The sequence below is a fragment of the Triturus cristatus genome, chromosome 2_2 (genome assembly GCF_964204655.1).
Source record: "Triturus cristatus chromosome 2_2, aTriCri1.1, whole genome shotgun sequence".
Classification (NCBI taxonomy): domain Eukaryota; kingdom Metazoa; phylum Chordata; class Amphibia; order Caudata; family Salamandridae; genus Triturus; species Triturus cristatus.
Genome location: NC_140582.1, coordinates 156,226,923 through 156,239,479, shown reverse-complemented (window position 1 = coordinate 156,239,479; position 12,557 = coordinate 156,226,923). Strand labels below are relative to the sequence as shown.

General features: G+C 43.6%; 1 protein-coding gene across 3 annotated transcripts in view; it reads right to left on the bottom strand.

The window, feature by feature from the left end:
• The window catches only part of CCSER1 (coiled-coil serine rich protein 1), a 2,282,720-nt gene that overhangs the window by 429,923 nt on the left and 1,840,240 nt on the right, over positions 1-12,557 (bottom strand). For all 3 annotated transcript variants that reach the window (XM_085641140.1, XM_085641142.1, XM_085641141.1), the window contains exon 8: positions 904-987. In XM_085641140.1, coding sequence (XP_085497266.1) covers positions 904-987 — 84 coding nt within the window. The remainder of the gene's footprint in view (positions 1-903; positions 988-12,557) is intronic.

The window sequence follows — 12,557 nt, the reverse complement described above, 5'->3', positions numbered from 1 at the left end:
CGTCAGGGGCCCTCTCTTCATTCTAAAGCCCATGGATAGAGGGGAGAATTTGGACTCTCTGGGGCTCCTCATCACCTTCTGCCGATGACTGCATTATTTTGAGTTACACCACTGTTGTCATCAATTGAACACAAAGGACTTAGAGATCCTGCAGGTATGACACCTGCTTATATTCAGAAAATGCTTTTTTCAGGTTGATGGCTTTCTTTTATGTTTTGTCCTGTGTTTAAGTAATTATAAAGAAACAGTGGTCCCTTTCAACCATAAAAAATAGAGCAAATCAACACAGAGCTACAATAGCAACAATGTCATATACTTCTTATGGGAGAATAAACATTTTAATTTACATCATGTAGGGCATGGAAATAACACAAAGGAAAGTGGGGTGGTGTAAAAAAAACATAGGGAGTAGGGAAACTCAGGCATACACAAACAAGCATGTTCAGGACATAATCAACAGTTAGGCCAAACAACAGAGTACGAGCACCATTGCACCAATATTGAGTGGTTATATCAAACAATTTTGTGTCAAAAGTGCTAAAGTCAGACTTTGAAATGTGCTCGTACTATGTTGTTTGGCTTAATTATTGATTATGTCCTGGCCATGATTGTTTGTTTATGCCTGAGTTTCTCTTTTCTCTATTTATTTTAAAACTACCCCACTTTCCTTTGTGTTATTTCCATGCTCTTCATGATGTAAATTTAAATGTTTACTCTTCCATAAGAAATATATGACACAGTTGTTATTATATCTCTGTGTTGATTTGTTCTATTTTTTATTGTTGAAAGGGACAACTCTTTCTTTATAATTATTCATACCCAATGTCCCTCTCAGACCCATTGGGTTACCTTGTCTCTTAAAAATACTATGTTTGAGTAGAGCATGGAGCATGTCCGGCTTACCAGTTCTTCCCGCAGTTGGCAAATGAGTTCATCTCTCTCCTTCAGCTGCAGCTTCAGCATAGAGCGCTCGTCTTTCATGATATCCTATAAAACATCAAACGTCACATTAGAACAGGCTTAGTGTGTCTCCTTTGCTCTTGACATGAAAAGGCAGTTTCACACAGCAGGAGATAATTGCATCCAAGTAATGAAACCTAATTTCCTTGTGTCGTTTGTGATATTTCTGATGACATATTCTAAAGGTGCAGTATAAACAAGCTAATGCAGCCAATGCCATTATGGAAATACGTGAGTCGTTCCCTCTGTCGGAGGCCATTTTGCCTACGCCTAATTCTAATTCTTTTGCGTCTCTTGTCAGGCGCACTCGCTTTGCTTTAGGAACAGATGGCCATTACATTTCATGGCAATCCTTGCATAAACTGACATTTGCTGATTACCAGCGAGAGGCCCATGCAAAGCCGAAAATGGGAACTCTACTGATTGGATCAACTTGAAATATGGCATATCTAGCATTTGGTGCTGTCACCTGTGCTTCAAGTCCTCTGAGAATCATCAGTATCGCAATTTCCAAGTATGCTGGCAATGCTAGTGTGTGTGTGTGTGTGTGTGTGTATGTGTGTGGTGAGTGTGTGTGTATATATATATATATAAAAGAAGTAGAGAACTCTGGGTAGTTCTCAAGTTTAGGTGGAAAGCAGCTCCTGTATAGAGCACTCTCAACACCAGCGACACTCTAGATCTGCTCACCTCAAATGTCTGCTTTTCTATCAAAGTCTTTGAGCATAGGATGCTTTGTATATGTGCGTGTGTATTAATATATAGTCACCAGGGACATCTTAAGGATTTTGGCGGCCCTGGGCCAAACGTATTTTAGGGGCCCCTGTTCAGAACAGCTTTAAATTCATGATTCAAGTTCAGGTCTTTCATGCTTCCTTGGTCAGGTCACTGGCAGTGCACAGGTACACTCGTCCAAATTCTAAATGTGTTTACCTCTAATATTCAGGGATGGTGACCTGTGTTTTGAATATTTTAACACAGCAGCAGCTCACTCATATTGCTGCAAATAATCTCTGTGACACCCTCCCATTTCTCATATGTGAGGCCCTATTTTGACCTAAAAGAAACTTTTTTAATGACTGTTGCATGAAACATAAACACACTTTCTCTGCAAAATGTCTGTAATAGACTATAACGCAACTTTAAAAAAAAAAAATGAAAGGAAAACTGCATTTAAAACAATCAATTTACAAATTATTAAAGGCCATCAGGACAAGAATCTGCATAACAGAGCTGGCTCTATTAGGGGCCCCACAGAAAGGCTGGGGCCCTGGGCCAGAGCCCACTTTGCCCATGCCTTAAAACGTCTCTGATAGTCACTGAAAAAAACAAAGGTTAAAGTGGTGTTATAGTTAGGGCTAAAGTGAGTCATAATTTCAGGCTTTAAATACAAAAAACACTGAAATTCACCAGTTATAGTTTACTGAATTAAAATAACTTGCACCCTTTACATACTCAGTCATGTCATCAAGGATTTCATTTCAGATGCTAGATGCTATCAGTGATGTAATCAATGATGTCATAGAACATGACATGAGTGGTTTAATAGGTAAGATCATAAGCTGTGCAGGGTGAGGGCGCAAGTTATAGTTTCTTCAGTACACTATACACTATAACCTTTGCTATTTTTTCAATGCATTTCTAGTTTTTTTTTTACCTGTAAAGTTAGATATTATTACCATACATCACTTTAACAGCAGGTTTTCTAGGTGAATTTCTGTCTTTTTTAAGGTTAAGTTAGATCGAATTACCATAACTAGCCGCAGGCAGCCAACCCCCAGCTGCATACGGCCCTAAGCCATGACGACCTTGGGTTGGCCCCAGGCTGACAAACCCTACCGCTTATGGCTTTCAGCAGTACCAGTTTGACCACTGGGCCTAGCCTTCTTTTAAGGCCCTGTGGGAGGCCAACCCACTTCTGCACGCAGCATTTGGGCATCTGCAGCGTGGGATAGGGTGCAGGGCCTGGCTGAGGCCAGGTCCAAAGGCCAACCTCCTCAGGCAGCCAACCCTCTGCTCCGCATGGTCACAGGAACTGTGTCCCCAACACCCCAAGGTGGTCAACACCTCCACAAGCGACCATCAGGATATAGACACCAATCCCACCTTTTAAAAAACTATTTGGGGGTCCCACAGTACTCGCATGGGTGTCCCATGGGACCACATGGGAGGCGTGCTGAGTCCGCCGGGACCAAATGACTTTAAAAAAAAACATTTGGCCCCGGGATTTTTGACACAGTTTGCCAAATCTTCACAAAACTTTCCAGAAAAGTACATCTACTCCAGGTACTTCCTGATCAGTTTTGGGGTGACCCGTCCAGCGGGAGCTGAGAAAAAGGAAAAAGGGATGAACACAAAATGCTTTTCCTCATGTAATTTCCATAGGTATAATTAGACAACGATACAGAAACAAGCATTATCAAAGCCAAAAGGTCTCTCCTAGGGGGCCTATTGGCTTTGGCAATTGCATTTAGCGGGACCGTACAGCATCACAGGAAATAATTGGCAGCATTTTTTAAATAAATAAAAAGGTAAGGCCTATTGGCTCTGTCAATTCTTGTTGTAATCAGTAAGCTTGGTCCTCATAGTATTGACCTAGAAGGGTGAACATACTTATCAGACCTGCCATATTCAAAGCTATGTCCTGTAGGCTGAATGCAGATTTCAGCCACAAATGCATTCCCAAGTTGCACTACGTGTAGAGAATAAAGAAATGTGTGCCTCCTCGCTCAGGTATGTGTCCTGCAGGGATCCAAGTGCGACTCTTCAACAAAGTTTACATGGTGAAAGCGAAATAAGCAGCCATCTCACTGGCAAACCTGTGCAATAAAATGCACATTTGGCAAAGCAATACAATTGGATATTTCTTCTGTGGCAAAACTACTGTAGCAAAAAATAAGATGAAACCCTAAAAACTGCATATTGGTCAAAAGTATGCATGCATGTTTGTGTACATGTGGTGCTTAAAATCCACTGCTTTTTCAAGCGCTTTGATTCTTATACTGCTTTGTATGCAGCCACACTCAGTGAAGGGTAAAGCGAGTCGTGCGTACTCTGGTGCACTTGGTAAAGTGCGTGTATACTCAATTTTAGGTCGAGCCCTGAGCCAGTGCGCAAGCGCTGCTCTGGGGTTGATCTGGCATAGTAGAGTATGGGAGAGAAGCCACACCCACTCCCACACCCATCTTTTTCATTTTTCTTTTTCTTTTAATTTTCTTTTTCATTTTGCAATAATAAAAACATAACATTAACGATACAGCATATTGGGTCATCCCTTCTTTTTTGTTGTTGATACTTGGTACAGGTCGCAGCATCGGAGATAAACAAGCACAGTAGGGGTACATAATCATCCTTGTATATGATACAGTGAGAAACGGGCATGGGTTAAGCCAAATACACATAGGCTGTACACTTATAGCATTAACTCTCCCGGCCTCCATTATCAAGTTAGTCTTCCTCATCCGACCCGCTCTCCCCGCTCTCTGGAGTGTTATGAGCGGATTCTTCCTCCTCTGTTAACCCTGAATTACACAGTTCTTGCAATTCCATCAGATCTGCTTGTAATTTCTTGTCCCTACATGTAAGTTTCATATGTCCTTTTTCGGCTAGTGTCCATTGCACATCTTTTTCATTGGCTTGTGTCTTTGTCATTCCTAAATGCTGCCTTCTGATTGGTTTATAGGCTAGTTAGTCCCTCCTTATGACTGCCATGTCTTCATTTGTATCCTTCAAAGGCTACCGGCCCCTTTACTTCGAGTGTTGCATGGTATGTGTTATTTAGGTTGTGCACACTATTTTCTTCCCATTTAATTATTATTGAAAATATACATGATTTGCTAATAATTACAATTGTTGAGGCGCTAATAATTAGCGTTGTTGAGCCGAGGCTGAGGCTCGAACACTGGTCCCCAGCTGCAGAGTTGGCAGCTTTAATCCCTGAATCACAACCTCTCCCTCTGAGGGGAAGCAAAGAAATTGGACAGCTGATTACGGGTTTTTTTTCTTCCCTGTTTACTACCTTTTGTTACAATGAGGCACCCGAGCCGGTGCCACCATTATAACAAAAGTAAAGAAACAGAAGAAAAAAAAACGTGCAGCCACAATTTTTTTCCCTATTTATTTATTTTTGTTTCAATCGCCGATCTCGTGCTTTATCTTTAAACATCTGAAGCTGAGCGCGGGTGCCGCGATTGCTGTAAAAGTAAGGAAAAAGAAAAAAAATTGACATTTTCTATTTCCTTACTTTTGAAGCAATAATAGCACCGGCGCTTTAGCTTCAGATGTTTAAAGCTGAATCGCAAGTGCCGCGATCGTCATTATGATGGTGGGGTGCCTGGCCCCTCCAGCCCCCACGTATCAGCGGCCCTAGTTCCAACATGCTTTTAGTTAGGAGTCATGCTTCAAGGGGCACTGATTAAAGAATGTTGCACAGTGACCCTCCTTTGGTATAATGCTGAGCAAGCTGTCTACATTACATAAAGCCTCCACAGGAAGCTGTATCGGTATGTTCTTGTCTTTCACTCCTGCGATTACATACTACTGAACATGCTTCCCTATTTGTTTTTTTTTAACTCTAACCTAGGATTGGCATTACTGTAATTTATTTTTTAACATTTTCAGAAGCTCTCACGTCTTGTTAAAAACTGCTTCACGTTTGACCGTCAGTGGGTGCAGCTCTAGAGAATCAGTGCATCGTGGTGTGAGAGGTGCGCTTGTGACTTCTCTATGCAGGGTGGGATCTAGTTTGACGTGTTGGTTTAGTGCGCCAGAACTATGCCTCCAGGGCAGGAGACGCACAGAGATTTTAAACCTCGGCAGCACAATAGTAATGTGTGTGTCTGGTGGCTATGCGCAATGAACTGAAAAACAGGTACTGGTCTGCAACCCAGCAGCGCTATTCATTGACTTGGAAGTGGTGCTGCAACGAGGTGATTGAAGAGGGCCATTTGAGGTTGCAAGGTAAATACACCAAAGGAGATAATGAGCTTTTCAAATACTTTCCGACCTCTGCGCTGTGCTAGTTGGCTTGCCCAGGCTGCTGCTTGCTTTCACTTCTGCACGTTTCAATTTGTAAATAAATACAGATTCATGCTGCTTGTATGCACTTAGTTATGTTGTGTGCACTAGTGCACGTTCTGTCTCTAGGAACACAACAAGAACATAATGACCATGTTCGATATAAAGAAAGTTATAGCTGTCCATGGAAAGTAAAAATGGGAGCAACAGCAGCCACAATAAGCAAATTATATACATTATGGACTTTAACCTCTTCCATGCTCATGACGGGCCCAGCTCATCATGAGTCACAGTGAAGCTGTGTTCATGACGAGCTGGGCTAGTCACAACGTCCGTGGTCCGCCCACGCGCGATTGATTCCCTGCCTGTGCGGACGAATTAATCAGTGGGTGGAGTCGTGACGAGCCCAGCTCATCATGAGCACAGCTCCACTGTGACTCATGACGAGTTGGGCTCGTAACGAGCACCGCGGCGCCGTGGCCCCCCCACCCCCCCGCACCGTGGGGGTATTACCCCGCAGCGAAGGGGTTAATACTGACTGGTCTGACGCTGTTGTGAACCTGGGGAACCCACGAAAACCTACCTGTTGTTCCTTGTGGTTGCTCTGGGTGCTGCTGGCCTCATTCCCTCCCACTGCCACTCTGCTGATAACGCGGCCGCCGTGTGGAGAAAACTACACTACCCAGTCTCCCCGGCTCTCGAGGGCGGAACAGGTGATGCTACTCACGCGCCCGGAGGCGCTTTAAATTCCCGGATACCTCCCGCGTCGCGGGACCGCGTCGCGGCAGCGCCGGGCTAAGCCCGGGCAAAGGGCGAGCCGTCTGTGGCCGTCCGAGGTCGTTGGAGTTCGGGTCGGGCCAGCCCCCTAACATTGTGCTTTCTGGCATGGGGACACTCAGATAAGTTATTGCGAGACATTTATGTACCATTGAGTGTTTGGTCTTGTGACTACCTTTACGTTTACTGCCCGATCTGTGCCACTGTACTATTGTGCTATTGTGCATCATTGTGAGTGTAGCCTAGTACTATGGCTAAATGTATTATCAACTCTAAAGGGGGGGCTGGGACACTGGATGCATGCCTTAAACGAGCTGAAACGGCAGTGGCTAAAGAGATAGAATTAGTTGAAAGGAGGTTATCTCTTGAGCCATGTAGCATTAATACTAAGAACTCGAATACTGCTTTGACTGCTGTTTCATTGGATAATTCTCAAGCTCTAATGGTAGTGCCTCGAAGTCTTGGACCACTAGATATACTAAAGGCACCCTGCCCCTTTGCTCTAAGCCCGATGCCTTCCCCTCCTAACACACGCACTAGACAGGCACGGGTTGAGCTTGCTACCAGTACCAAAGAGTTATCAAGAAAGCGGAAGGCAAAGAGTGCCATCAAGTGCAGTAAACCGCATGCGAGACAAGCAAGGAAAAATAAATCCACTGCTGGCATGGGTCCTCAAGTAACTAGCCAATTGATCCAGCCTGAAAAATCCAAATTTCAAGCGGAGGGTACCCAAACAACATCTTCCCCTATAGCCAACCCCATTGAGGGAGACCAAATGGCCAGATTCCTGGGGGTTCTAGAGGAGCGCTTTAAGGCCCTGATCAATCCAGTAATGGAAAAACTTGAGCTAATTGATTATAGACTAGCGGCCCTGGAAAGTAAGGTATTAAATCAACAGGGTTCCCTGACTATGACCAAACTAACGGGTACCTGCTCTGACGCAGTTTCCACACAAATACCTGTAAATATTAGCTCGGATGTCAGAGCTCAGACATTTAGAGAACCAGTAGGGGCTCAGGAAATTAATGTAACTAATAATTCTATCCCTGTAAGAAATACCACCGCTGGCTCTGGGGGCCTCAGAGACAATTTAAATGGTATTCCTTACCCTTCCCGAAAAGCCACAATATTCCATCTCCCCCCTGAGGCGTGCCCATATTCCATCATTTTGGCAAACGTCCCCAAAACACTAGATGGTAAAGAGGAACACTGGGTATCACTTAAGAATAAAGTACTACACTTTTTGAATTCCAGAACAGTCCTGGGTGATAATCTCTACACTAATTTTAAGATGGTTCGAAGGGTCGACTGGGGGGGAGACACTAAAAAGTGCATGGATGGAGATTGTGTTGTCAACTTTGCTTCCCCCCAGCTGGTAGATAATATCCTTAGACAGGCAGGCTCAATGAGAATACACCAAGATCGTATTAATATTCTGCCTCTAGGGTTTTTCTACCCTCCTTGACCTAAAGTTATTGGCAAAGTGAGAGGCCCTGTTTCTTGTCCAGATTCCTATGTCAGACCCATTACCGTAACTAATAGATTTGAGGCGTTGAGTTCTTTGGACTGTAATGACTGACTGGTTAATGGCCAAGATCAGGGTCTGTGAGGACCTTCGTTAGTGATACTCTCTGCAGCCAACACACCATCTGATGTAGATCCACATGATGTAATTCCCCGGGAATCTAGAGAAGTGACCTTGACCAGTGTCCCATCCAATACTAGTAGTACTCTGCTAGTAGTACCTCAATATGAGGTTCCTTTTGGCGGAGACCTGCAGGAAGTTTCACTTTGTGGTAAGGTTGGGGATAATGTATTCTCATCTTTAGTTTCCTGGAATGTAGCAGGAATCAGGAATAAAGTTGTGTCATCTGATTGGTCCAAGTTTTTTGAAAACAAGGACATTATATTGTTGCAGGAAACCTGGTCAACTGTTTTAGATTACAGACCTGGTTACCTCAGCTTTTATGTCCCCGCTGTCCCAAGTCTCCATGGAAGAGCTAAGGGGGGTCTCTTAACCTGGATTAAACAGGATAGAGGGTATTCTCTGACTCAACTGGACACAAACAGTAATGACATCCTACTTATTCAAATCCAGCACTCAGGATTAAAGGATTTATTCGTTTTTAATATTTATGCTAGAGGGTTGCCAGGAGGTAAATCCTCAAAAACTGTGGAGGAGTTGGACCAGCTTCTCGATGTATTTTGCAAGGGGGGTAATGTCATTGTAGCTGGTGATTTTAATTGTTGCTTTGAACCTCTGGATGCTAATGATATTGATCTCACTCTAGAGGAGGATCGTACCTGGAACATCCCCCAGCTGACTCTTGCGCCAGTAAACAAATGGACCGAGGCTGTACTTCAGCTTAAGGCACTCTGCCTGGGCCAAGGTCTACGCGCAATTAATGGTAGATCAGCATCTGATAAACAGGGGGCTTTTACGTTTAATAATGGCTTACGTAAAAGTCGCATCGACTATATATTGACTAATAAGGATCATTGGTCAAATATTAAGGATATGAAAGGGATGGAGAGGGTGGAGAGTGATCATGACCCCCTATTACTATCATTCCAATTATACCATATTAATAGTCAAGAGACTCCCCCTAGGACGGTGGAAATTGTTCCATCTAACGACTCAAGGCGAGTCAAATGGGCTAATTGCCTACTGAACGAGAGGCAAATTTTAATAATAAAGGATTTAACCATCAAAGCCACAAATGATCTACAGACTTGTATTGCTCAGAAGGAAAACATGGGAAATGCAAATATTATTCATATGAATTTATTCAACCAACTTAGTGTTTTTTTTACAAAACAAACTCATGCCAAACCCAACAGACCACCCCGAAAGGAGGACCAATGGTATGGGAAATCATGCAGGACTGCTTATCGTGCTTTGTCCGATGCAGTTCAAACTAAGGATATAGCTTGTATTAGGGCTGCCCGTGAATCATACATAAAAGCTCAACTGAATGCCAAACGTGCATGGGATCAGGATTATTGGAATGATCTCTGCTCAGCCAGTAAAAAACGATCGATGTGTTCCTTTTGGGACCTAGTCAGGTGGGGAAGGGGTCAAATAAGAGAAGAACCAATCAACTTTGTACCTCCCAGCCAGTGGGTTACGCACTATGCATCCCAGTTTGCTCCCTCGGATGCTTACGAAGAGAGTCGTATACCAATTATTTTTTCCAATGTGGCTACAACTCCTTTGGCCTTAAATGAGGTTCATAAGGTCTTGAAATCTATCCCTAGAGGAAGAGCACCAGGGTTAGATATGGTTCCAGCTGACCTGTTCATGCACGACAAAGATCTTTGGGCACCTTACATTCTTTCCTTAGCTAACTGCATATCGGATGGTTCACCCATACCTAACACTTGGCGGGGCGCCCAGATTATCCCGATCTTTAAAAAGGGAGATCGCTCCGATCCGGGTAACTACAGGCCTATAAGCCTGATCGACTGTATACAGAAAGTGGTAGCAAGGCTTGTCCTATTAAGGATACAGGGTGGATAGAGGAGGAGGAAATTCTATCACCATTACAGGCAGGGTTTCGCAGCCACATAAGTACCATTGATCAGGTATTTAGGTTTTTATTAATCTACTGGCGGGTGGTTCAGTTGGGGAATGGCATGATATTTGCAGCCTTTGTTGATCTTAAATCAGCTTTTGATTTAGTCCCCCGAGCAAAAATGTGGTCTGTTTTTAAAGATCAAGGAATGCCTATTGACATTTTACTTTTTTTAATTAAATTGCACGAGGAAAATTTTGCTCAAGTAAGATGGAACCAATCAGGCAGTTTCACAGATACATTTTCAATTGCTAGGGGAGTTCGTCAAGGGTGCGTTTTTGCCCCGACCCTTTTTTCCTTATACATCAACAGAGTAATCAACTATTTCAAAGAAACACCAACTGATGCCCCAAAACTGGATGGCAAGCTGATCCCTCTGTTGATGTTTGCCGACGACACCTTATTAATTTCCAAAACACAGCAGGGCCTCCAAAAAGCGATAGATGTGTTTGAAATCTTCTGCAAAGACCATGGACTAATCGTAAACGTCGCAAAAACGAAGTTCATGGTCCTGCATGAGACCAAACATGTCAGAGGGACCGCGCTGATGAATGGAAAAAAATTAGAACAGACTAGGGTCTTTTCATACTTGCGCATAACCCTTGCATCAAAGTTAGAATGGAAACCGCATGTAGATCAGGTGACAATAAAGCACGCACAGTTAACTGGTGCACTAATAAAAGAACTACATTTGTCCCATACCAAACCCTTGATTCTAGCGCTTAAAATATACGAAGCCAAGATAGGTTCAGCAAGTCTTTATGGGGCAGAACTCTGGGGATTTAGTAATCTCACCCAATTGACTAGGGCCCAAAACAAGCTTTTGCGATTGATCACTGGCCTCCCGACCTCAACTCCCCTAATCCCCCTGTATTATGACCTGGGGATCCAACGCCTTGAGGATATTGCAAGATATAGACCTGTGGCTTATTGGAGGAGGCTTTGGGTTACCCCTGAACTCTCCGAATACGCCCGGGCTTTCCTGGATGTCAGGGGATCTGACAAGGGGAACAAGATTCTATGGATGAGGGAGGTCAGGTTACTGTATTCTGCAATGGGCCTAGCAAGCTTATGGGAGGAGCCTTTAGCCACGCAGGGTGGCTTTTCCTGTCCTTGTAAATATAGGACAAAAAAATGCGCTGCTGGTGTGTGACAAAAAGTGATGCACTGGCAGCACAAGGGGCTTGTAAATCTGCCCCATTGTATTTTTATGAAGAGCTGGAACAGTTTGTGTTATGTGCGAACTTTTCTCAACATTACACAGTCCTGTGCACAGCGCAATACCATGTGCGGCAATTATACAACAAATACTCTGATGTTCATAAAACACTATTCCTGTTTGCATAAAGCATTTTGTGATGGTATACACACCGTGCCCAAATGTAGATACACTTGCTTCCGCAGGGTGCGCCGCAATGGGAGGCATAGTGCGCTTTATGGACACTCTGATACACTGCACAACACTACGGTTAAGAATACTATTGAGCAGAGAGTAGACATGGTTATCGATGATATGTCTATGCAACCTCTACACTCTGCGCTGCACAGCATTCTGGGTAAGCACAGCCTGTGACACAGAGAGCATAAATGTCCCCTGCATGTACAACACATGAGTTCCGTTAGGGATACCAGAGCAAAGACGTATCTGTGTGATTTTCAGTGGCTTGTCAGACATTTGCGGCTTACTCATGCTGCACTTTTTCACTGCACGCCCCAGGTTCAGTCTGGTAGCAGTGTTTAGACCTAGATCCATTATCAATAAATATATGTACACATGGATCACTAGACAGTGTGAGCAAATGGCCACCAGTGTCATTTGTTCCACAATCAGTGCCGCAGGAACTCTAAAAGTGCAACAGGATGTTCACAGGGCTGTACAATCACTTAGACCAAATTGCTTGAAGGAAACACAAAAAGCACTTTACAGAACAGTGCTGTGCAAAACATCCTGGCACTCTCTTCCAGTGCACGCTTCTTCGGCTTTAACCCTGGCGTGCACATGACTGAAAGTCACCATGATTTAATTATGATGACTGACACAAAGTTTAGTTTGCTTAAAAAGTGTCATGTGCAGCGAGTGGTGTATTATGAAAGACATACATGTTTTTCTTTGCTTTGCTTTTCATTGAGGGGATTAAATACAGCAAAGCACAATATGCATTCTATTTCATTTGCACATTTAGTGTGGGCGGGCTCTGAAGCATGGAAATGATGCAGTAAACACTAGAC